Source organism: Lemur catta, chromosome 22 (assembly GCF_020740605.2).
Source record: "Lemur catta isolate mLemCat1 chromosome 22, mLemCat1.pri, whole genome shotgun sequence".
Lineage (NCBI taxonomy): Eukaryota > Metazoa > Chordata > Mammalia > Primates > Lemuridae > Lemur > Lemur catta.
This window is the reverse complement of record NC_059149.1, coordinates 10015258-10042363: the sequence shown is the minus strand read 5'-3', so window position 1 is coordinate 10042363 and position 27106 is coordinate 10015258. Positions and strand designations below refer to the sequence as shown.

The 27106-nt window shown below is 39.2% G+C and overlaps 1 protein-coding gene across 1 annotated transcript in view; it reads left to right on the top strand.

Moving 5' to 3' along the window:
• Positions 1-27106, top strand: part of KCNU1 (potassium calcium-activated channel subfamily U member 1) — a 121857-nt gene that overhangs the window by 76121 nt on the left and 18630 nt on the right. The window contains 3 exon segments of the mRNA XM_045535376.1: positions 20356-20446; positions 24032-24256; positions 25741-25927. Of these exon segments, the coding sequence (XP_045391332.1) occupies positions 20356-20446; positions 24032-24256; positions 25741-25927 (503 nt within the window).

Below are 27106 nucleotides of genomic sequence, written 5' to 3'. Positions count from 1 at the left end.
GCAAGAACAATGAGCCATCAATTAATTGTAGACTGGATGGCATAAATTAATGCAGTGCATATTTCCATCTGATACTTGGTGAGTGCCTTTGACATGTATTGTGCTTTCATGAATTTGTTAATTAGAAAGTCGTCTTGAGGAAGGGGTCAGGTATTGTGTTAGAGATCAGAAAATTAGTGAAATTAATAAGGAAGGCTTCCTGCAGGAGGCAGGTCTTGAGCTGCATTTGAAAGGCCAAGTGCTTCAACAGCTAGCATACTGTGATCCGCAGGAATAATAAAAAATTAATACAAAGCGTGGCAAAACTGATGGAAGGAAAATGCAGATTGGGTTTCCCGCAGATGAAATTTACCTGGCAACCGGAAGATCATCAGGACTTTGCTCAAGTCACTTTCTCAGGCCTTCTGGAAGGCCTACCTAGCGTGGGCACTGTAAAGATTGGTTTATGGCTGGGATATTTGTTACATTTTAATAAGACTTGGAAACTTAGACGTTATTCACTGCGGCCGCCGATCAAGTACCCGTGTAAAAGCAAGACAAACATAACAATAAATGCTAAGCACTCCAGTGTTCGGCGCTCTGGCAGGATGCACTGCGGGTTTATGAATGTGTGAGAGTGAATATACAGAAGCCTGGGAAAAGGTCATTGGTATTTTTGGAGCAATAAATCAAGTAGGGAAAGATTTGCATTTTGGCTGTATAACATGCAGGACTGGATTAAAGGGAGAGAATACTTTGAAGTAATATTTCTCCGCTGACTTGTTTTATTAGCTTCCTTTAAACATGTTACATTATTGCTTATAGAATTTCATTTACTCGGATTGGCAGCTTGATAAATACGTCTATTGGCGATGATCTGGATTGCTCTGGGCATTAATATTATTAAAACCTGTCACAAGGAAATGTCTGAAAGATGACTTACTGTAAAGATTGCAGCACGAAATAAATCATCCAGTGGTATTTGTTACCATTTATGGCCTCTTGGAGCTGAGTCAATCCCTTTTTATGTTGCATTATTTTTCAAGTTTTTATAGCCTTACATTATATATCGCTGTCAGAAATGAACAGATGGGGTGTCAAACACGCGTTTTCTGAATAATTCCCACCCTCCAGTTATTGGGATGAAGGACAAGTGCAAAACTGTGTGTTCTTGAGCAAAAAGGAGAGAGAAAGAGGTGGAGAAGCTGCGGTTGACAAAAGGGATCCCTTTGTTGGATTGTTTAGGCCAATTCCACCAGCTGCTTGGAATCCCTGACTGGCAGTCACCCTGTTTGGGTCTCAAGCAAGAGATGAGCCAACAAAATGCAGTTTTCAAATGCCCTTTCTCAGAGTCCTTCCTGCTGAGACACCTCGCATTCGGAGGTGAATGTGTCATAGTACTCTCTTCCTTTTTAAAAAGCTGAGAAATTTGTGGTTTTGACTTGCATTTCCCTGATGATTAGAGATGTTGAGCATTCTTTTCATATGTTTCTTGGCCATTAGTCTATCTTCTTTTGAAAAGTTTCTGTTTATGTCCTTGGCCCACTTTTTAATGGGGTTGTTTGATTTTTTTATTGCTGATTTTCCTGAGTTCTGTATGGATTCTAACTATCAGCCCTTTATCAGATGTGTAGCATGCAAATACTTTTTCTCATTCTTTAGGTTGTCTGTTTGCTCCCGTGATAGTTTCTTTGGCTGTGCAGAAGCTTTTTAGTTTGATCAGGTCCCATTTATTTATTTTTGTTGTTGCTGTGATTGCCTTTGGGGTCTTCTACATAAATTCTTTGCCGAGGCCAATGCCTATAAGAGTTTTCCAACATTTTCCTCTGGAATTCTTATAGTGTCACACCTTAGGTTTAAGTCTATTATCCATTGTGAGTTGATTTTTGTGAGAAGTGAAAAGTGCAGATCCTGTTTCAGTCTTCTGCATGTGGCTATCCAACTTTCCCAGCACCATTTATTGAATAGGGATTCTTTTCCCCAGTGTATATTTTTGTCTGCTTTGTCAAAGATCAGATGGCTATATCAGGATGGTTTTATATCTGGCTTCTCAGTCCTGGTCCATTGGTTTATGTCTCTGCTCTTGTGCCAGTACCATGCTGTTTTGGTTGCTATAGCCTTGTTAGTATAGCTTGAAGTCTGGTAAATTGATGCCTCCTAATTTGTTCTTTTTGTTTAAGGTTGATTTAGCCATACAGGGGTCTTCTCTGAGATATCACTTATTACTAACTCCAGTGAGAATGGCTTTTATCAAAAAGTACCAAAACAACAAATGTTGGCATGGATGCAGAGAGAGAGGAACACTCACATACTGATGGTGGGACTGCAAACTAGTACAACGGCTATGGAAAGTAATATGGACATACCTCAGAGAGCTAAAAGTAGAATTACCATTTGATCCAGCAATCCCATTACTGGGCATCTACCCAAAGGAAAGAAAGATGTTCTGTAAAAAACACATCTGTGCTTGAATGTTTATAGCAGCACCATTCACAATTGCAAAGATGTGGAAACAACCCAAGTGTCCATCAGTATATGAGTAGATTAATAAAATGTGGTATATATATACCATGGAGTACTACTCAGCCATAAAAAATGGGGAACTACCTATTGTATTATCCTGGATGGAGCTGGAGCCCATTCTTCTAAGTGAAGTATCACAAGAATGGAAAAATAAGCACCACATGTGCTCACCATTAAATTTATATTAATCTATCAACACTGATGTGTATATATGGGAAGTAACATTCATAGGGTGTCGGGCCAGTGGGGGTGGGGAGAGGATATGGGTAAATACACACCAAATGGATGCAGTGCACACTGTCTGGGGTATGCATGCACTTAGTGGGCAGTGCAAAGGCAATTTATGTAACCACAACATTTGTAATACTCTGTAATACTCAAAAATAAAAAACAAAAGTAAAACATAAAAAAAGCTGAGAAATCTGAAAAACAAAACAAACCACTAAAAAATCCCAGTGGAACAAGAAGGAAGATGCATAGAAAGGACTGAATATTCTTTGAGTGAGTGACTAACGTGCAAGCACCCTGTTGAAAGGGGGCACGAAGGATTCTGAGCAATGTGAATTGTTCTGCAGGGCCCTTGGACTCAGTGTAAAGAGAATAAAAGGAGCCCCTTGGAGGGTCTCAGCACCTCGCAGAGGAGGCAGGAGCACAGCTCTCCAAGGCCTCCTTCCCACTGACGTGCAGTGCACCATGGGAGTCTTTCGCTGTCTTGCTGTGATGGGGCCATGCAGCTGCCAACAACGGTCGCAGGGGACCCTCTGCAGAGCCCTGATGCTTTGCCACCATTAGAGGAGGAGAGAAAATCACTGCACTAAAAGGCAGCCAACTTTTAAGAGGAGGAGGAAACGTGTGTGCACTTTCATCACTTACTTCCCCCACTTAAACTTCCCCCACCTGCTCCTACATCCATTCTGAGTAGTACTACAAAGTGTCAGCCTATTGTAGTAGAACACATAGCATAGACACAAACTCGGGTGTCTGGAATATAAATTCACTGCTTACCATCTCAGGAGTGTGCGTGAGTCACTTAATTTCTCTTCAGCATAAAATGTGGATAAGAATAAGAATATTTTTGCCTGAGTACCTCATGGTGTTGCTGTAGAAAGTCCTATCACACCATGCATGTGCACACACATGCACACACACGCACATACACACAGAAGTTTAACGACCCCTGCATTTGTCAAAGATGGCTAATGGCATCAGTGTTGCAGCCACATCCTTGCCTTCTCCCCTGTAAAGCTCTGCATTTGCATGAGTTTATCAATCTCTATTATCAATGCGTTTATCAATCTCAGCTCCTCATCCCCCAATCTCTAAATGTTGAGCCCTTTCTCCATTCATCTCTTAAAGTCATTTCCCTACTAGGAGTGACTTGTGGACAGTCATCTGAGCTTCAGCAGGCCTCTCTCCAAAACCAGACCCAGACCCTTGTCTCAATCGCTTCTTCTTTTATGTCATCTCCACAAGGACCTTCTATTGTAACAATAGTTTCTATCTATTTGTCACATTTGTGGAGGATTAAGTCCACATACCTGTTGATATTCATCAGTCACACCTGAAACAGGCAGGGCTGCAGAGGACGGTTTCTTTCTAGACCAAGTTCACAGCTTTGTGGCCTTTCATTTGAGATCTCACTCTCTAGCAGCACAGAAAGTTTTCTGCCCCTGACCCAGGGAAAGTGTATAAAAGGGTGAATTCAGATAGTCCATGACTTGATAAAGGCAATCAATCGGTTATGTATTCAGAGCTAGAATTTCTGTATTCCTATGAGAAGTACCTGTCCCCACCTTCTCTGGCCTTTCTTTTTCCCCATTTCCCTTCCAAAGGAATATTTGCATAAGTGCCCCATCCCTCCCTAGCCAAATTGGTGATGCTGAACCTCCATAGGTGGACTGCTACAGAAACTTGTAACTCTTAAATGTCGCATCAACCTATATAATACACGTTTCTTTTTTTTTCTTCCTCCTTCCCTCCATCACCATCCTTCTGTTCTTCCTTCCTTATCTGTTACATTTTACTTACTTTTGCTTATCCAGAGATACATTGATTAAGTTATTGAAATTCTTAGCCTCTTCTAATCAAGCATCATGAGGTCTGTGTTTCCACGTAGTAGTTCTCTTGCCCCACGTGAGGCTGTGATTCACTGAGCTAAGCAATCTTAGCTTTTCTGTCCTCTGGACACTTGGTGTGGACCTGCCTTTGATGTTCTCTCACCGGTCCCATGCTGAGAGAGCTCTGATGCACACCGTGTCCCATCAGCCTGTGGCCTATCGCATCTTAAAGAAGAGACACGTGGTGCTGAGCTTGAAGCCTGACTCTCTTAGCGATGCACTTTCTGTGGGCTAAATCCCCCAGGTGTAAATTTAGAGAGGAGGTGAGACACCAGCATCTAAATTTCCTTCAGGCTCTAAGTCGTCACTTTCTCCTGTTCCAGCTTCCACCTCCTGCAACAAGCTCAGAGTAATTCGTTTCTCCTTGCAGCACTTCGCCTTTTCTGGAGAGAAAGGATTCTGCTGATGATAGTCACCAAATCTCTCTCTCCAACTACTTCCAAGATAATACCTCATGCAGAGTTTATAAATCTTCCTCCCACGCCTTGTTTTAGCGCTCATTTAAAAAGTTACCGTAAATTCATGGACACCATTAAACCACGTATTAAACTATCCTAAAGGTAAGAGTGCCTGTGTGGGGTGTGGGGTGTGGGGTCAGGCGGAGATGCAAGTTTGACCCAGAGGGACCTGACATCATAAAGTTTCACAGTCATGTCTAATTACTGCTACCCACCTCTTTATTATTAATTCCACAATTCCAGCACATAAAATAACTTAATCATTTTCAGAATTTGCATGAGTAATGGAGTGAGTTCTGATAGAATAAGGATAAGTTTCATAATTAGGTTTTGCCGGGAACTTGCGCAAACCAGTCTATTTATAATTTGGTCAGCTACTGATTTTTAATGAGGACACTGAGAGGGACTGAAGCCTCTGGCAGCATTCACTTCATATTTTAATTACCCGCAGTAATTCTGACAATTACACACATGTCATAAATCACATCATAATGACCCGGGAAGAAAGTGTATTTAATTACCAAAGGGGGAGTTCTCAGGTTAAATGGGTAGATGGGATGGACCGAGATGAGAACCACATTTGGAAAGCGAGCTGCCTGATGCTATGGCGTAGAAGCACCAGTCTCTGAGACTGTGCTATGGTGAATAAGGAAAGCTGTTGCCGAGTTTTCAGTCTTAACCCCAGTATGTAAAGACCTTCCAAAGTCATCACTCCTGTCCTTGCAACAAGAGAATACTGAAGAAACTGAAAATTAAAGACTTTTCTCGGCTCATCGGTGAACTGAGGTTGCAGGGCAAACCATCACTTGCAAATGTGAGGAATTGCAGCTGATACCTAGTGTGAGTGTGTGTGTGTGTGTGTGTTTGTGTGTGTGTGCATGTGTGTGTGTGTGTGTGTGTGTGTGTGTGTGTGTGTGTGCCGGGGAGAACCACTGAAACTCTAAACCAGTAGGAACATTTACATGATCATTTTGATGAATGACTGGAGGCTGAGTGTAGACTGAGTAGAGAATGAGAAACTCCTGAGGGCTTCAGGATTGGATTCACCCACCTTTTTGAGGGTTTTATCTCAAGGAATCCCACCAGGTTCTCAAAGTGAGGAGCTGAGAAAAATCCCCTTGGAGACTCTGGCAGGGTGAAGGAAGAGTAACCACTGTGAGATACACTCAGAGCATTCTCCAGTACAATGGCCTCCTCTCCAGAAGAAAAGACTTCCCCAGTGCCTTGTCTCACTTCAGGAAATGCATGTCTTCTACTCTAGCCCCTTCCTATCCTTCTGTCTCACCTGAGGTATGGGGGAGGAACAGGCAGAGTTAAGGTATGCAGTGAAGGTCATGGCCCCAAGAAACAGGCCCGATGAAAACCTAAGATTCAATCATAAAATTATAATCTTCCCCTCTCCTAACACATTACCACCACACCAAAATGGATCCAGGAAAACAAAAGTGAATTCTACTTGAAAGAGCTGCAAAGCACAGACTATTCAAAAAGGAGTTCTTAAGGAAACCAAAAGACAATAAAGAAGACAAAAACAACGACACTAGAGAAATTTGGAGCCTCTGGAAACTACAGCTACAACAAACACAGAAAAATTCCTAGCCAGATTAACATAAAATCTCACATTAACACCTATTTACCGTAGTTTCTTTATTCAGTACACCATATCCCATCATAAAACAAAATTGCTAAGCATGCTAAAAGGCAAAAAATTAAAAAAAAACCCTGAAAAAACACTATATGAAAAGACAAAACAAGTATCACAAACATACTCATATATGATACCAATTTGGAATTTGAAAAAAGTATAATTAATATGTTAAGGGCTCTAATGGAAAAAGTAGACAACATGGAAGAACAAATGGACAATGTAAGATGGGGGGTGGAAACTAAGAAAGAAATTAAACTAGAAATCAATAACAGAATGTAAGCTGTAAAACTCTCCAAAAATGTGGAAATCAAACAACACACTTCTAAATAATATGTGGGTCAAAGAAATCTAAAGAGAAATTGGAAAAAAAAAAAAACACACCTACGACTAATAAGTGATTATAGCAAAGTTCCACAATACAAGATCAGTATACAAAAGTCAATTGCTTTCCTACCAGACAACAGCCACAAATAACTGGAATTTGACATTTTAAATATACCATTTACAATAGTTCATATATATAATTTATATAAATATGTATAGGATCTACAAAGCTCTGATAAAAAAATCAAAGATCTAAACAAATGCAAAGATGTTTCATACTCATGGATTAGAAACTCAATGTTGCTAAGATGTCAGTTTTTCCCAACATATCCTCAATTGAAATTTCAATGAGCTATTTAGTAGGTATTGAAAAACTTGTTTTCAATTCTCTTGAAAATATTCCCAGGAGTAGGATTTTTCTGTCATATGGTAACTCTATGCACAGCATTTTGAGGAACTTCCAAACCATTTTCCAAAGCCAATGAACTATTTTACAATCACACCAGCAATGCACAAGAGTTTCAATTTATCTGCATCCTCTCTGATATGTTTTATTATCTATCATCTTGATTCTAGTCATCCTATTGTGTGTGAAATGGTATCTCATTGTGCTTTTGATTTGGATTTCCCTGGTAGCTAATAATGTTGAGAATATTTTATGTGGTTATTGGTCATTTGTATGTCTTATTTGGAAAAATGTCTATTCAAGTACTTTATTCATTTTTTAATTGAATTATCTTTTTCGTTGTTGAGTTGTAAAAGTTGTTCATATATTACTGATTAAATCGCTTTAGAGCAGATATAGTATTGGAAAATACTTTCTCATATTTCATGAGTTGTCTTTTCACTTTCTTCATGGAGTCCTTTGAACTACAACAGTTTTTAATTTTGGTGACATTCAAATTGTGCATAGTTTTCTTTTATTGCCTTTAACTTTAAGTGTTATATTTTAAAAAAACTATTATGTAATCCAAAGTTTTGAACATTTACACCTATCTTTTCTCCTAAGGGATACTTTCACTTCTCACATTTAAGTTTTTGATCTAAAGGTTTAGTTCATTTTCATATGGGTGTGAGATAAGGCTGGAACTTTATTCTTTTGCATATGAATATCCAGTTTTCCCAGCATTTGTCGAAAATACCATTAATTTTCTCTTTGTATTGTGCTAGAACCCTATTGAAAGTGAATTTACCCTAAATGTAAGAGTTCATATCTGGACTCTCAATTATGTTCCATTAATCTATAGACATAGATTCTTATGCCAGTAACTCATTGCCTTGATTAATGTAATTTGTAGTAACTTTTGAAATCAAGAAGTATTATTCCTCAACTTTTTTGTTTTTTGTCAAGATTGCTTTTGTTATTCTCTGTTCTTTCAATGTCCATATGAATTTTAAGATCAATACAACACAGCTAAGTTTTTGATAGAGATTGAATGGAAGCTTCAGATCAATTTGGAGAGTATTACCATCTTACCAATATTTAGTTTTCCAGTTCATGAACATGGAATATCTTTCTATTTATTTAGATCTTATTTAAATTTCTTTCAATATAATTTTATAGTGTTCACTGTACAAATCTTCCATAACTTTTGTTAAATTTATTCCTAAGCATTTGAATGCTTTTTGTTGTAAATGGAATTTTTTTAACTTTATTTCAGACTTTTTGTTGCTAGTGTGTACAAATTCTATTTATTTTTGAATCTTGGTTTTGTATGCTGCAACCTTGCTGAAGCTTTTTATTAGTTCTGGTAGATTTGGGGGTGTGTGTTTCTTAGGATTTTCTGTATAAAAGAATGTGTCATAGGCAAAAAGAGTGACTTTTGCTTATTTGAATTCCTTTTATGTGTGTGTCTAACTGCTCTGACTAGAACCTCCTATGCAAGGGTAAATATAAGCAGTGAGAGTTGACCAACTTTATGGTCACCTAATGATTGCACTGAAATTTCCTTAAATACCTTCAACCAGTAAGTCTCCTTGCCTTTGCCAAGGAGCTCTGTGTACATGTTGGGGAATTCCTTCAACACTCTAGCAGTTTACATGTCCACCTTAGCCTTCATTTCTTGTTTGTACAGAAACTTAAGATCAGCCAAAGATAAATAATTAGGGACATCTCAGGTCTTCCCTGTGTGTGCGTGCAGCTCTGTACCTGCACATGTTTTATTTTGTTTTTTAATATTTCTAAGACATTTTATGTCCTCTAAATACTTTTCATTCTTCAGATTTTTCTTTTAAAAATTTTGCTCAGTCTCTTTTTTGACATACTGTTATATATTGCAGTTATCTGCAATTTTAACCAATTGCTGCTGCTGATTTTTGAAAAATTCCCAAGGGGAATGGCTATTAACACTGAGGAAGCTCTGGTCAGGTCAAATAGAGACAAGCCCTGTGAGTGGGTATCTCCAGAAAGCTGATAGAAAGCTCAAATAATGGCATTTTCTGTGAATAGGGATTTTCGGAAGGCTCCAAATCCCTCCTTTCCTCTCCAGTGGCTACTGGACTGCTGCTTTTCGTAGCCACTGTGATGGGTAAGGCTTCTGGTTTTCAAGCCTACTGTTGGAGCTGATATCATGGGTCTATGTAAATGCTGTTTTTCAGTGGTTCCAGGCTGTGTTCTAGATCAGACGTCAAACTCCACTCCACCACTTGCTTTTTTATGGTTTGCAATGGTAAAGCATTGTGCTTAATTTTCAATAAAAGTATATCTGTGCTAAAAGCATACATTATATTTTGACATTATCAAACCTCGGACTGATCAAAATATCCCAATTTACAGAGAAGCAATGATTAGAAAAAATGGAAAATTTAAAAAGACTATTTCATCACAGCATAATTTACAACCAAGTTTGTTTCTGAGTGGCTCACTTGGTAGTCAAGCAAGGGAAGCCATTTACTGACGGTTAGCCAATTAAATTGTGTTTGATTGCATCAACCAAAGAAATGTATCTAAACAAAATAAAACTGCTTAAAACTATTAATCTTTCAGCAAAAATGGTTGCTAGAAGAGTTGAGAACATTGAGGGCAATATCAGTAGTCAATTAAAAAATAAGACAAATGATTTTGAATGATTCCTCTGGGCTCCTAATCAATTGACAGATGTCACTGATAACTGCTTAGTTGTTATTTATTCAAGGAGTCAATGCTAAGTTTGATTCGACTAAAGAATTAGCATCTCTGTCTGCATTTCACAACTACCTCTGAAAATATATTCAAAGAGGTTGAAAAAACACTAATTCAGTTCAAACTGAAGTAGAATCTGCTAAGATGTATTACAACTGGTATAAAAATACATATGGAGCAGAAAGATTCCTAGTTAGACAAATTTACTAAGGTTGTAAAATGTAAGGTGCAGAGTGACTATGGCTATTCATTATATTATTCATCAGGAAGTATTTAGCAAAAAATATTTGAATTTATCATGAGTTATGCACTAGTAGTTATTCAACTAGTAGTGAACTTCATGTGCTCTCATGGACTTAGTTGCACAATTTTTTGTAAGAAAGAAGATGCTGAAAATCCTGACTTGCCCTACCACATGTCAGTTCAACAGGTTAGCATTAGTAAAAGTTTTATTGTGATTTTTTTTTCTTGAGCTCTGGGTCAAGACTGAAATACTTCTGAAGGAGAAGAACTGCATTCAAGCATTATTTTTGAACCTTAAATGGCTTTATAACTTATTATTCACTGGAGGCTTGATCATTTTTCTTAATGAATTAAATTTAAAATTAAAAGCCCAAGCGGAGCTTATATATAAAATTTATTCTATGATAAATTACAAATGACAATTATTAACCTTTGAATCATAAGTAATGTCACACTTTATATATTTCCTGTGCTGTCAAAAGTTAAAACAAAATGAGATCACTATTTCCCCATAAATTTTCAATGGATTTATTTTCTAATCTCAGTTCAAGCAGCATCTTTTTGGACCTTGATGCAAGTGCAAAATAAATTTTTATATCTCAAAGATTATTTAACTATGCAATTAAAAAGCGTCTACCTAAACCTCCGTTGCAAGTGATTAATCTGCAATATAATGACGTGCTAAAAGGGAAATATCAATAGAAGGATATAACAGAGTTCTATAAATGTCTTTGAAATGATAAATACGCCCAATTAGAATTGTATGCTCATGGAGCACTCTTAGTCTTTGGCAGTACCTATCTGTGTGAAAAGACATTTTCAAAGATGTAATATGTTAAATCTTATTACAGGTCAGCGTTAACATATGAACATTTGCAATTGATTTTGATGACAGAGAATACTATGAATGCCAATTAAGCAAAATTCCTTTAAAATTCCTTTATTTTCACTAGTAGAACTGTCATTTTAAAAATGTACTAAGCTATTATTATATTTTAAATATTATCAGTAAAATTTGTGAAAATTTATTTTCTCTCTTATCATATGACTACCTACATAATATAAATTCAGCCTCTTGGCCTGTTAGACATAAAATATTTACTATCCAGTTCTCAAAGAAGAAAATAGTTGTTTACCCTGTTCTAGATAGTTAAGTTGATCAGTATCACTTCATATGTCTGGAAATAATAGTTAAAGTTACCTTTATGATAATTTGACAAAGGCAATAGTTTCCATCCCAAATCACCACTAAAAGTTTTAAATTTAGATTGAAAGGTTGTTGGAGAGCTGAGGAAAGTAAGGTGAATAAGGAATACCTTATAAAGAACAATTAACTCAATTATATGATCTCAAATTTCCACTGAAACCAAAAAATAATATAGAAGTTAAGGAATAAAAGATTAGAATAAGATGACCATTAAGACACCTGAAATTTATAATGGTTATCGTTAGACTTTTGCCATAGATTCCTGAATGAAAGAGGATCAGTTCTTCTGGGATGGTCAAATGGAAGAGGCTGGAAAAAGACCTCACAAGACATGCAGTTTCTTTACTCTTTCACAGACCAGCAAGAGCTCAGACATAACTGGGAGTCTATTTCCATGGAGACTTTGATATGGAAAAGTAGGAGATGATAGGAAAACATTTTTCTTGCAAAATAGTCAAGAAACTAATCACCAGGAAGGCAATATTATTTTTATTTGTATTAAGATAGTTTTATACAGATGTAAATTTATTCTAGTCTATAAAAGCCAGGACACTTAACCTGAAAACCTTGACAATGCACAATTTTGAATCTTCCTTTTGGTCCACAGGGCAGTAAAGAGGGAGACCCATGCACTTCTGTAGAACCATGGGATGATCTTGCCCCTGCTGTGAGACAATAGCAAGAAAGATTCCAATTAAAATTCACTTATCAGCATGTTGCAATGGCTCCATGATACAGACATTCAGGTTAAACATAAGAAGAAATTTTATTGCCAAAAGTTGCATGTGTGTATGTTGGAGGGTGATTTTTAAATGGTAGGAAAATTCCCTCAAAGTTTATAGAATCATTCATATTCATTCTGTCTCTCTGTCTCTCCCCTTCTCTCCCTCCCTATCCCCTTCCTCTGCCCCCTCCAAATGGCCACAACTCAGTAAACATTGAAAAGGAAAAAAAAGACTCCCAAAAGTTCCCTCTGTAGCTTTAGGATAAGAGGCGGAACATTCAGATGTTTCTTGATGCAACAGGCCTCAGCTTCAAGGAATTCAGATATGAGTGTCACCTGTAGAGTCATACGTAAGGAAAACCAAGGACTTAATGAGTTTTAGAAACCTAATTTCAAATTAGAGGTGAACAGAACGGATTTGTTCTCATTCGCCTTTAATGCAAAGCACTAAAATACGGACAGTGTCTATGCAAGGATGCCCCTTCCTTGCCGAGGCTGTCTCACCCTTTGCCTCCTCTTCCACTTCCCACTAAACAAACCCCGACTCTTCCCCTCCGTGCCTATAACAGCTGTACTCCAGTCAGGCTTCTTGTTAAAGAACAACATCCACAACCTTTACCCTCCCACTAGAGACCCTTAATTCTAACTTTTCATCTTTAATCAAGGCGTGCCACTTTTTGGAAACAGCCATCACGTAACACCAAGCAGAAGGGCTGCATGTCACGAGTGATCCCCAACAGCCTCTGTCTCCATTATCTCCATTGCTTCTTGACAGGTCGCCAGTGCGAAGTAAAATGCTGTAACACTCAGGATCCCCGTATTCAACAGGCTTCCCTCAGTGAAGACTTCCAGATGGGAGGAAATTTTAAAAGACTGTGGCCCTCAACACAACATTAGGTCCTTCCAATGTTTCCAAAAATCCGTAATCACCAGCCCACTATGTTGTCTCCATTTCAACATTCAGCCATAGAGATTTCAGATAAACTAAGCAATATGAAGAAGAAGACTTCCTAAGGAAATAACTTCCTATTTCTAGGAAAAAAAAATACATAGTATCCATATACCTGTACCCTGGAGTTATTTTAATTTTCTCTGTAGAGTCTGTATTTTCAATTTGACACCCACCCCTCTGTATCTCTCTCTCACACACATACAAGCACACGTGCACACTTGCACCAGCAACATTCTCATGGATGCTATTGTTTCCACTCCTAATTTCTTTTAGAGGATATATTGTTAGTAATTTTTCCAGGCCAAGCCTCTCATCCCATTGCATAAGGAAAGCATTTATGTCATCTTAATCCCCGACCTGGGTTCAATCCATTGGAAAATGGAATACAGTAAAAAGGGAGGTAGTTTTCAGATTATTTCATGTTCTTACTCCCCACGTCCACACTCCATCAAAAAAGTAATAGAAAAATAGTCTTTTGCTTGAAATTTGCATTTGTTTCAGTAATGTATTGTAGGATTGAAAGTATCAGTTATTGACTTGATTGTTAGTTGTTGAGTCTATTGAACAAAGAAAACTGCATCCCAAAGCTGTGTATGGGAGGAAAATAATTTCCATGTATATCAATATGTTTTCTATGTCATTGGCTATTTAGGGAGTGTGGGAAAGAACACCTAAAAATACAACCTTATGCTGAAAAGATTGGCTGGGAAATTGTTCCCATGAGAGAAGAGACTTGCCCTGAATAGCAGGTTCTCCTGTCCAGGGCACAGACTCTGGCCTTCATTAAAGGTACCTGCGCCCCTGAGTCTTGTCTGATTTGTCCTCACATTGTGGAAAATCCCAAATGCAATATCCATAAAATATAAAGGGATTTAAATGAACGGCTGTCTGTGGAATGAGTGAGAAAGAGAGAAACTGTCTTTTTATCTTTCTCCTTGATCTTCCGTCTGGTAACAATTTATGTTCTGAGATGCCTACACATGTGTTTTCACAGAAGAGGCTCTGCAGAAAAGCTGTCAGTTTTTACTCATCAGAAATACAGCAAAGCTCAACAGAGAGATGCTCAAATGTGGGTTTATCTAAGAGAAACACCATCCTCTTCTTGCCTTCAACTGGGCTGGGGCCACTCTGACCTCAGATCTATCTTCTAAACAAGGGAGATAGAAAAAATGTCTTTGTGGAGATTTCAAATTGTAAATACTGAAAACAGAGGCCATGAATTTGATAGAACCCATCTGTAAAGCAGTATTTAAAGGCAAACAGAACGTTCCATTCACAGCTGATTGATGTACCTTAAAACACAGTTTATATTCCCTATGTAGACTGAAATAAGATTATACTGAATACAGTGATATCCTGAATTATCATACTCCTGCTTTTTAAAATACGATTTACAGATAGTTTTTCATCATCCCTTCAATCTTTACCATTAAAGTTTATAGTTACACAATGACTTCATGAAGACTTCGCATAGGCAAAGAATCAGGAGAGACCAGGGAGGCTGGAAAATATATTCACTAGAACTTGGTTGTCTTAAAATATTCAGGACTATGGCCACTTAGCTGTCCTCTCTCCCATTAAACATCAGCAAAGCTCATTTATAAACACAGAGACATGTGGAAAGTTTTCTGCACACTGTGGAATGTTTTCTGGGCATAGTGTTTCAAGTGTTTTATTCTATTTTTTTTACCCCCCTTCCTCCTTCCCTGGGAGATTTTCAAATTAGCAGGGAGAAGCAACCCCATTTTGGCAATAGGGTGATCAGTTTTAACTCTGAAAGTCTCATGTCCTGGGAAGCCCCAGTCCCAAGCAAATCAGAACGGCCCATTATCCCTTGCTGGTAGACAACGGATTTATTTCCCTCTTCCCAGTTTCCTAAGGTTTTTCCAGATGATTCCCAGGAAGGCCTGGTGCTTTGGAGGCAACCAGGCTGCTGTCAGTGTATGTCACATCCCGTGAGATTTCCTGGCAGGTTTCCTCTCAGTTTACCCAGTGAATGAGTATCAGCATGGATCCCTGGTCAAGCTTCATGCAAGACACGGAGCCTGGTGCGTGCTTTCCACTCCCCGTGGGAAGAGAAGGGCCACAGAGCCCTCTCTCACAGGGCAGTGGAGGGCCCTCGACCCTCCTGAGACCCTTCCCCGGTTGCTTGGTCCTGGAAGTTTCTCGGAGCTCCCAGGATCCCTATCAGCTCGCATGCACAGGTTCTTGAGAAAATGAACTGCTCAAAATTATTCACATTTTTAAACTTTAAACTTCCCTCCAAGGTAAAAATAATGCCTTATAATGAAATGAAATCATAATGTAGCCATAAAGATTAGGCTCAGATTTTGATATTTGACTATAGCATGTGCGTAGGTGTGTAGGGGGAGGGCCAAGAGGGACCTTGGAGTCGGATAGAGCGGGAAGCACTGATTATACAACTGGCCCTTACATCCTCCAAATTTTAGGTGACTTTTTCCCCATAACTCAAAAGTGGTGGTCAGAATTGACAATAAATGAATATTCCCAAGTCAGGTGTGAACTACATAGTCTTGTCACTATACACAAAGTCAGTGGAGAGAAGGCAGCTGTAGCTTTTGAGATACAAAAGTTTCAGCACCGTCAGAGGCATCCTGGAACCAAGGTTTTCCTTCTCTATTTTTGGTGGGGACTTGACTATTACGGTCAAGAGATAGTTGCAATGGAGTTTTCAAGGATTGAACCAAGAAGGTCATTGAAACTCTTGGACACACACACACATCCCTTCTTTCCTTCCAACACTTGATCAGGGGACTGGTCTTCCTCCTTATGCTGAAACTTCATGAGACTTGTTATTTTTGCATAACTCGAGTTTTGAACAAAAAATATATTGCTCTACATCCAGCCTAGAAAACGCTTTCCTAAGAATTTACAAGCCACCTGTGGAGTTTTAAGGAGATTGCAAATGGAATGATTATAAGCCAGGATTTCCTGACACAGCCAAAAATTAGGCCTGTAAAAGAATAAAAGGAACTGTAGGGGCTTTTTGAAATTTCTAACAGATATTGTGAGCAGTGGAAGATCACGTCCACGGGCAGATCATCTTCGAGAATAATGTGAGTCAATTCTGCAAGTTGGAGAAAATAATGACAACTAGTTTACCTTCTTGGAAATCATGCTTCCTAACTTGGCACTGTGAAACCTAATCCACCACGTTAAAAATGGTTTTCCTATATGGTTTCTTCTCTTTGTCGTCAGGTGCCATCACTGGTAACCAGAGGCACATAATCCTTTATTTATATTTTCCTTTAAGTGGTGGGATTCCTGCAAGATAAGTTGCTCTGAACATGGGAGAGTAAGTGCTCTGCTCAGAATCATTCCAGAAAGCAGGGAGGAAAGAGCCTGACTTCCACAGCTGGGACATGGTCAAGCATATGCTCACAGGACAGTGGCTTCATGCAAATCAAAGCAGCTCGAAGAAGGGCAATCATGGGAAAAGAAAGCTGGAGTCTTCCTTCACGTGTTGCTCCACACAGCTACATGTGGACTAGCTGAAGAAGCCATTTTCACTCAGCACACTTGGCCTATGGATTTCCAAATGTGAGAGCCACAGATCTGACTCTGAGGACCAGAGGTCCAGTACCTCCTGGAAGCTCCCAGGCAGAAGCAACATTCCCTGGGCAGTAAGAATCATGTCTTGAGACCAGGGAACCCGCCCCACTCTCATCCCAAACATGCCCTGCTGAAGGCCACCCCAGACAACTCCCACCATATTTCTTGCCAGCCTCTCCCCTACACCAAAGCCTCCTCACCTAAGGGGGCTTGGTCAGTGTGTGACATGTCTGTTTTGACCTGGATGGTGTCCCCATAGCTACCTTTTCCTCCCATAGCATCGCCTTTATGTTCTATTTCTTATTTCCAAGTTCTAAGGCTGCTAGTGCTGAGCTTTCTTGTAGATGATTTATTAGTCTCTTTAGAAGGTATATTTCTGCAAGGATCGTGTCATTTGCAAAGCATATGGCACAAGGGAACTTGAGTTAAGGGATGTGATCTAAATCACATTAGGCTCTGCTTTGGCAAGGACACCAGATGGATGCCTTTATGATGGAGTGGGTGTCCTCTAGCCTTTTCCTTTATGCGGTTCTCCAACAGGTGTTTCCTCTAAGGCATATCTGTTTTCCATAACATCGGAATGAAGAAAGATGTTGTCTGTGACAGCTTGTATACATAGATCATGCTTTTATTATGATAGAAATGTACAGTGATTGATTTGCTATTCTGAGTCAAGTTAAAATGTGCTTGGGAGAAGATCATCTTCCTTTTGCCAAAAGGGCATTTAATTACCAGACCAAGGACCCTTCATCCATCATGGGTGTGGAGGAGGAAGGGAAGTGGGGAAAAGCTGAAGAAAGTGACCAGAAAGAGAATAGTAGTAGTAGCCGTAGACTTGAGTGCTGGGGACAGAGAGCAGGAAGCCACCTCTCTGAAGGTAAGGTAGCTATTTCTAAATTGTTTTCAAAGTGTCCTTGAGAGACAGTCACCACCAACTTGGGTACTTTATGCAAACAGGTTTTGAGAAATCAAAGAGACAGTGTCCAGAAAGCTACTTGTGGAGAGAAAGAAGGTTCCATAAATGAGTACTATAGCCTGTTCTCCAAATCCTGATAAAAATTAAAACCAGACTCAGGTATTAAGTATGTTCCCCAGTGAGTCCCTTTAACAAGCTTGGCATAAAGCCAGCACCGTGGTCCTGTCTGGTACCATTCAGAGAGCCTGTGGGGTCCTTGGAATTTGGTGTTGGGGCTCACGACTTATGGATATTTAAATTACCGAAAGCCATGCCAATTTGAATGAACGAGGTAACCCATTTTGGTCAAGCTGACCTTGAGGCTTATGTCACATCTTCTCAAGTGCAGGAGGAGATAAAGGATTGCATCAAGGCCATGGCCAATCTCACTTGGAATTACCTTCCCAAACCCTTCTCCAGTGCTCCATTCTCCACCCCGGCTTCCCTGCCTAGATCCTCTCCCTATCCCATTTCTGTAGGTCTGACACTTCAGTCCAAGTTTGAGTAAGTCCTTTTGCCTGAAAAATTGTGACATAAGGTGTTGAATAATGATCTACATTAATTCACAGGGAAAACCCTTAACCCTTCAGCATAGAGAGCAATAGGTTGTATTTCTCCCAGGATGCAGAGTGAAATGGCGCAGGAGAGAATGCTGTCATAAGCTACCTATTGCCAGGTGCGACAAACTACAGTGTGTCTCCACAGTGTTTCAGGGGATAGTGACAGGTATTTTAAGATAAGTAAAGAAATAAAATAAGTAAGTATGTAAGTAAATAGTGAAAGTCTATTGGTCAGGTAAGTTTCTGAAACACTGGAGTACACAGTTTTTAAAGGATTTCCTTATTGCAGAAATTCTCTTATATGCTATTTCCAGAACGTTTCATATGCTATTTTCTCAAACTTTATTTAAATTCTGAAAACATTTCCTTGGGACTTTTCCCATTACTAATATGCCATGGAACATGCTTTTTGGGAAAGGTGTTGGTGTTAGGATAGGTTGGACTTAATGCTGTGGTAACAACTATGGAATCTCAGTGGCTCAGCAACACAAATGTTTATTTATTGTTCACAGGACATGTCTGACACGGGTCATGTCCAACAGGGATCAAGCAGGCAGGGGCCACTCTGCTGCCCACAACCGCTTGTGGACCCAGGCTGGTCATCCCTAAGTTGGTTAGGAGAGAGCCAGAAGAGGCCAAAGGCAGGGGGACTTCTCATGTTTCACTGGACAGAGCCAGTCACATGGCCCCATCTACCTGTCCCTACGCTGCAGAAGGAACCAAGAGCGGGTGGTGTGAGCACTTGTCACCTCAACCTCAGCAATATATTCAAGTGCTAGCTTTATAGTTTCTTAGATCTTTGACTTTTATCCATAAAATAAGGGAGGGTAGTTTTTAAAGTCTCTAGCAGAGACAGAAATGCTCACCAAATATTTCAATTTCTTCCCACATTCCCCAGCCCCCTTAAAGGTAGCAGGAGACAGGTGACTAGTTCTGGCCAAGGATGTGCGACATGTGTCACTATGGGCCAAGGCAGTTCCTTTCTCTTCCTCTGCCTAATGGCTGAAGGATGCCTGTTCCAGATGTTGAAGCCATAAGACAGTAGAGCCTCTGACCCCCCTAAGGCCCTGAGCGGCTGTGGGAGGCAGAGGCACTTTTTCACCCGAGTGAAATATATCGTGTGGGTGAGAAATAGCCTGTGTGGTGTCAGGCCTCTGGGATTTGGGGGCCGTTTCTGCAGTCTAAGCCTAGATTCTCCTGGCTTACGCAGGCCTCTCTGACCCTAAACTTTCTGTGATTCTGTTATAGAAGGATTGCCTCTGTTCTCTAACAAGCAAATATGCATTCCTTAGGATGTGAGCGGGATTTTTCAAAAGCTCATCTAACCCTTTCAGTGATTGAATATATTACAAACCGAGCGTTATGCCTGACTGCAGTGTGGGGTGATCACACAGAGGGTTTTGCCAAGACTTAGATCAAGATCAGAGCAAAGTCTGGGAAAATGCACATCAGTGATAGAAGCTGTAAAGAATGGAGAATGCATTCAATTAATAAGGATGTTTCCACAGACACCCATAAGGAAAAAGATGTGTAAAGGAGGAAGGAGGAAAATAGGCTAAAGAGGGAGATTCCACCCATAATTAAATCTCTCACAGCCTTTTAAATGCTATATTTGGGTGCCCTAAACACTGCTTACGATTTCTGCCAAGCAATAATAGCATCATGATAACAGCAAAATTAAGAGCAGAGATAACTACCTTCAAGGTACATATAATCGGAGGTAAAGAAGACACCCCGATGTGGTTTTTGCCCAAAGTGCTTGGTATATTTCAGCTATGACATAGTCTGCTCATTCAGCCCCTGGCACTCTTCAGACGTGGACATTTATTCTGCAGTTTCGCAGACCTGAGATCATTCTCATTATGTTATTATCCACTTTAGGCTCAAGGCTATAATGAGTTTTATATCTTGGCTTTGTTACCGCGGAGCCCCAAATTGTTCTCAGACTAACTCTCCACTCTCCCTGTTTAGGACTTTTCTCTATAATCAAGACAGTGACCCGCTCGATAGCAGTGGCATGTTTCACTGGTGCAGATCGACCCCTTTGGACAAGGTGGTTCTGGTAGGTGATCTTGGGTGAAATCTCAAATAAGATAAGGCATCTCTTAGGGTGAATGATGTTCTTCTGTTAGTCATAAGCACCTGTCACTTCTCGTTGTAAACTGTGAGTTTAGGAAAAAAACAACCCACAGACCTCACCAGCCATGTGAATAACAGGGTAACACGTGTGGCAATGACAAAGTGTGTGTGGATAACATGCTGGGATTTAAAACAATTATATCTTCAACTATTCCCTCCCTCCTTTAACAATTTAGCTGACTCAGTTATTCAGAAAAATGTTCTCCTGAAGATTTGCTGTTTTGCTAGTAAATCTAATTAATTTAAATGCACCAGGGAAACTTCCTGTTTACAAAGACTCTGCAGTTTTTTCTTTGTTCCAAAGAAAATAAGTAGTTTCCTAATTTATTGGTTTTGAAATTTGGATTTTGTACAGTGTTTTCTCTTAGAGCTGGTTATACTTAACATTTAGCACATTAGCCACAAATGTGCCCCCTAAATGTCCTCCTCCCCCCAGCCCATACAACCTTGGTGAATCCTTGCAGATATTACAGTCCTGTCCCTGTGAGTCATCTCGAGAAGACAAACCAGCTTAGATCACAGAAGTGCCAGCAACTAAGATATAAAAAGCCTTGTATCCTAATCCAGGCTCTGCCACCTGCTTTCTGGACCTACATTTACTCTTCTTTTCAGAAGCTGGAAACTCAAGCATAATCTCAGGGGTTTACCTTACAAGCAGTAGCTGATAAATTTAACTAATAAAATGATTGCTTGCATGCTATATGAGCCCTATATAATCTTTCATTTATTACTAATTGACAATTATATATATCTTGTCTTGCTTTCCGAAAGTAGTTTAGTTCATTTTTTTTTTTCTGCGAGACACAGACATACACACACGCACACACAACATCCTTGTGGCTTAGTGCCAGTGTCCTGACAGAATGTGTTCCAATTTTTTGTAAACGCATGATCGATCATTTGATCAGAAGCACAAAACTGTCAGAGCTATCATAACTGAAGACTATAAGGGTTGCTGAAACTCACCATTTTGGCAATTATGTCTGATTCTAAACTATGCAAAATAAACATCCGTTGAGCAGGAAGCCAAACATGTTTTCAGTGGGAGGCAGATCTTTAGAAAGGTTGGGAATTTGGTGGCAAAGTGAGACATCCATGATCGAGGAATGGAAATAGCAGATGTTTTATTCGATTGCATTTAGATATTTCCCTTATGACACTTGATATGGGATATAGTTCAGAACACCCACTGAGTCTTTTGTTAAGTTTAGAATGCCTTCTAGTTTTAGAAAAGCTAAGGATTTTGAAACGTATGTCCCTAGGAGAGAAATGTCCAGGTTGCAAAATTGGTTTTGTGAAAACGTGAAAACTCGGTTTTGTTTGCGGGAGGGTTAAGTGGAAGCGGTCAATTTAAGTTACTTTGAGCAAATGGCACATGCTCCTCTTCCCCCAATAGCCACCATCTTTCTGAATTGGGAGACAGTTTTGTGCCACTGTTTCTTGGAGAAATTTCCTCCCTAGCTGTGCCTATTAATGGTCTCTGCCACATATCTTGTTTCTAATTGTTTAGTTCTACTCAGAAGAGCAATTGTTGGACTTCAGGCTTGTTCCATTAAATACCGTTAGAGGCTTCATTACTCAAGTTAAAACTAATTGGATTAGCAAGAGACAATTATTTAATAGATTTGGTTAAGATTCATATCCCTCTCTCGGAAGGCTCTCCAGACACATAGCTTTATTTCCCTCATGGGGAGATTCCCCCTTAGACAGAGAGGACAGTACAGTATTTCCCAGTATATGCTAACTTGGTAAACTTGAATTGTCAAGATGTCAGATGATACTTATTTATCCTGTTAGATATTTTTCCAATTTCTGTTCCATAGAATATGTCATTTAACCCAGCAAAGGACTGGTACAGGAAGAATGATATATCCATTTGAAATATTTTGAGTCTTTTTGTGTCTAGGAATATAGAACATCCCCATGCTTAAATTTAAATACATATACTTTACTTCTAAGCGTCTTCCTTTGAAAATCTAGAAATTTAATAAGATCCAGATTTGATTAATAGTAATTGAACAATTGTCAATGAGTCAAGTAACATATACTTTCAATACATACTTAGTTTTCAAAACAAAATTAACCTTTTGATTTTAATCATTTTAGAGAAATTGAGGATCAGAGGTGTTGAGTAATTTGCTCAGTCGTATATCTAACAATAGAATCAGAATACAGAATCGTGTTTTGTGATTCCAAGTTCAGTACTTTTTCTATTGGGCCCCAATGTCATAAGAGGAGACACTAGCCCATTCCCTGAAATAAACCAGACATAGGGTTAAAATAAGTTTCCTATAAGAATATCATTTTCTTAAAGTTCCATTGATTGTTTGAGTCTTTATGAATGTGTAGAAAACCTAATCTAAATATATGTCACATATATTATTTTGTTTTCAATTTAAAAATTTGGGAGAGATGTTAACAATTGGCAATACTGATAAAAGTATTATATAAATTTAAATGTTTGGGATCAAATGGAATGTCTATAACCTTCCTATTTCTTTCTTTCTTTTTTTTTTTTTTTTTTTTTTGTTGAGGCAGAGTCTCGCTTTGTTGCCCGGACTAGAGTGAGTGCCGTGGCGTCAGCCTAGCTCATAACAACCTCAAACTCCTGGGCTTAAATGATCCTACTGCCTCAGCCTCCTGAGTAGCTGGGACTACAGACATGCGCCACCATGCCTGGCTAATTTTTTCTATATATATATATTTTAGTTGGCCAGATAATTTCTTTCTATTTTTAGTAGAGATGGGGTCTCGCTCTTGCTCAGGCTGGTCTCGAACTCCTGAGCTCAAGCGATCCTCCCTCCTCGGCCTCCCAGAGTGCTAGGATTACAGGCGTGAGCCACTGTGCCCGGCCTAACCTTCCTATTTCTTTTGTGCACTTTGCATGATGAATTCCTTGACTCAGGAAAGAGTCTATTGATGGAATCATTTCAATGTATTAGGTTTAACCATATGAAATTGCCAATACTTAACCATTTTTGACCCATAAAAAGGTAAATTCATATGGTTCAAACCAATATATGAAAAACATCTGAATACTGCGACATGTCGTACAACTTGATATAATTTTCAGGGCTCACTAGATGACATAACTTTAGCAATGGACTTTAAAATGTCTCAGATTTTAACCAAATCTTACTATAGCACATATAAGGCTAACAACATATGATAAAAATCAAGAGATCTTTTCCCCATTTGGTCCCATGATTTTACATCCTGAGGAATGATGCTGATCTAAGCTTTAATTGATGCATTCCAGGCTAATAGATACCTACAAAAAATAAAGTAAAATAAGAAGGAACTCCACAAAAATATAAAAGATATAATTGTACAATTTATGCATAATTTCAATTTTTATAAGCAGTTTGTGAAATTCTATTAAGCTTATGAAAGTACTGCTGTGGATATACCTAGAAGAGTTGGGATGAGGATAAGGAGAGGGAGCTCACTTTGAGAGACTCTCATCTTATGTATCAAAATGACCAGACTCTGGAATGCTTATCTTTAGAAACGAACTGACAAGTCAACACATGGATTTCGGAATCACATTGTAGCATGTGTATTTGGAGATGCCCATTCAACCCTGCTGGGGCTTCGTAACTTTGTAATGCCCTTGAGAACCAGCAACTACACCCGGCAGGAGCTGAAGGACATTGTGTTCATTGGGTCTCTGGATTACTTGCAAAGAGAATGGCGATTTCTCCGGAACTTTCCCCATGTATACATTCTACCTGTAAGTATCACATAAGTGGATAGTGAATATTTATAATGATAAATAATTGTATTAGTACTAGAATTAACACTACTACTACTAATAGCTTTCAATTATATAGTGCTTACTGGGTACCAGAAACTAACTGTTCTAAATATTTTTACATATATCAACTTATTTAATCATCAAAATAATCTTACGGGGAAGATATTAAACATGGTGAACTTTAAGCACTAAAAGAGTAAGCAATTTGACCAAGATTACACAGCAGGTAAGTGGCAAAACTAACATTTAAATGCAGACATTGTGTGACTTGAGTATGCTCAAACACCATGTCTTCATACAAATAAGAGTTTCCCTGCATTTCTGAGTCTGATTTTAATTTAATAGCAAAACTTAAGCTAATAGTGACCGGCCTGTGTGCTATAACTTTTTTCATCTTTCCTGGAGACATCTTATATGGATCACATAATGTCAGATGGTCCCTGATAGATGTATGAAGAGGAAGAATTTTTTTTATAAGAGACAAGGGCTTGCTCTTTTGCCCAGGCTGAAGTGCCATGGCATGACCATAGCTCATTGCAGCCTCAAACTCCTGGGCTCAAGTGATCCTCCCACCTCAGCCTTCCAAGGAGATGGGACTACAGGTGTACACCACCATACCTGGCTAATTTTTTTTTTAGAGATGGGGTCTTACTATGTTGCCCAGGCTGGTTTCAAACTCTAGGGTTCAATCAATCCTCCCACTTTGGCCTCCCAAAGTGCTGGGGTTACAGGCATCAGCCACCATGTCCAGCCAAAGAGGAAGAATTTGGCTTACCTTTTTGAGAAATGGAATTATGCAGATGTGGCATTGCAGTTGCAATTATATCTTCCCTAAACTTTGGTAGGTCTTCATCCCACTCTATGCCATTTTCCTGCATGAAAAGCCCATTGTGTGCACTGTGAAATGCACCAAACCATTTGAATTTTCATGGAACAATGCTGGCAATATATAAGGAATATTTTTCAAACTTGAAAAATAATTGTCTCAAGGAGCAAATTGCATTTGCTTCTTTTACAAAAGCCACTATATAGTGCCCTGAGCCATTCCTCTTGCTTCAGTCATAGAAAGGAAGAAAAGAAAATGACCAGAATCTCCAGATCTAGCTAATGTTAGGAATTACCAGTAGTGGCCTCTAAGCTGCCTAAAGGTGGGACCGGATCCATCCCTATTTCTCCACAAAGAGAGAAGTAACTGCCACTCTGCTGGTTAATCTGGAGAGTACATGTAGGGCCAACTACTAGCTAGCAAGATTGTGAGGATGCCAATTTTGCCTTTAGATCCATCTCTCCCTTCTCTGAATTTGTTCCTCACCGCTGTTACCCTGACTCTGTTTCTCTTCTTCCACTTGAGTCATCTAATAGATTTAAATCGCATCACCCACAAAAAGCCACACCATGAGTCATGAGACCAAATCCCTCCATGTGATAAGTCTCTCCTCTATCTGTTTTTCTCTCATTAGGGATCTGCACTCTATGCTGGAGACCTCCACGCAGTCAACATAGAAGAATGTTCCATGTGCGTTGTCTTATCCTCCCCACCCAAGGCATCAAGCAGCCAGACTCTGGTAGACACAGAGACCATCATGGCCACCCTCAACATTAGATCACTGCACACTGGCTACCCTGCCCCGTCACCTTCAGTGGCAGGTGAGAGCAACATCCCCAGCAGAAAGAGGGTAGGAAGAGTGGAATAAGGAAAGAGAACTCCCCTTGGAAGTACTTCAGTTACAGAGGTGGGCCAGATGCCCTGCAAGATCCCTTCCAACTCTAAGAATTCTATGATAGGAATAGCCTACAGTTTGGTCCTCTGGAATTCTAAGTCAAGGGAAAAAAAATCTACCTTTTAAGTAGAATGCACATAACATTGTTCTCTCATTTTAGGAAAAAATCACAGAATTGTAAGTGCTATTATTTTTATTATTAATCACATATCAGTGAATGTAGCAATTGGTATATTATTATAATTAATAGAGGTATTACTATTCAATTCTCATTAGATCTTGTGGTTGAGATAATGAACTATAATTCCCTTTTCCTTTTCAAGATGCTTTCAGTATATAAATTTTAGGAGAATAAAGTCTCTTCCAACTTCTAGACATTTAAAAATTAACTTCCATCAACTTCAGATTGGAAAAAACGATGGTGAGAGAGAAGTGAGGATCCCTTCAGAACAAGGATCATGTCTTTTCTCCTTTGTAGTCCTCTCAGTGCCTGGTACAATTACTGTCACTTAGGAGATACTTAACAAATACCTACTGAATTGAAGCAAATGAGCTAGTGAGCTGAACTCCCAAGGAGCTGCCATATATTTCACTGTACCCAAAATTGCCTATGGTTAATCCCACTGCAAAATTGCAAAGTTCTTTCTCCTCCAAAATGTGAAAAGGCTTATATATTAGTCTATCTCAAAAAAATTTGACTACCATCTACTCAACCTAAAATGAAAGTACTATCACTAAAGAATTTTCTTTATGTAAAACAGACCTTCAAATCAAGAAATAAAAGTAAACTGTGATTGGGATCCCCTGGGTCCAGCCATTTCCCTTGGGGATGTTTAATCCTCTGTGTCAAGATCAGGTACTCAATTCTCAGGCCACACAGTTGCTGACCACAGCTATTCTACTTCGCATGGCACTTGGAGAGGTCAGATATCAAAGGCATCAGGCATCAAGAGGCTTTCCGTGATAATGGCTGTGGCTAAAAATATTCATGAGTCAAATTGGGAGGCCTAAAGAACTCACTCTGATTCTTAGGCACTGTTGCAATGTGGGAAAATATAAGGCTATGGGGACAAAGGTATAAAGGAATAATCTAATCTTTGGTGGG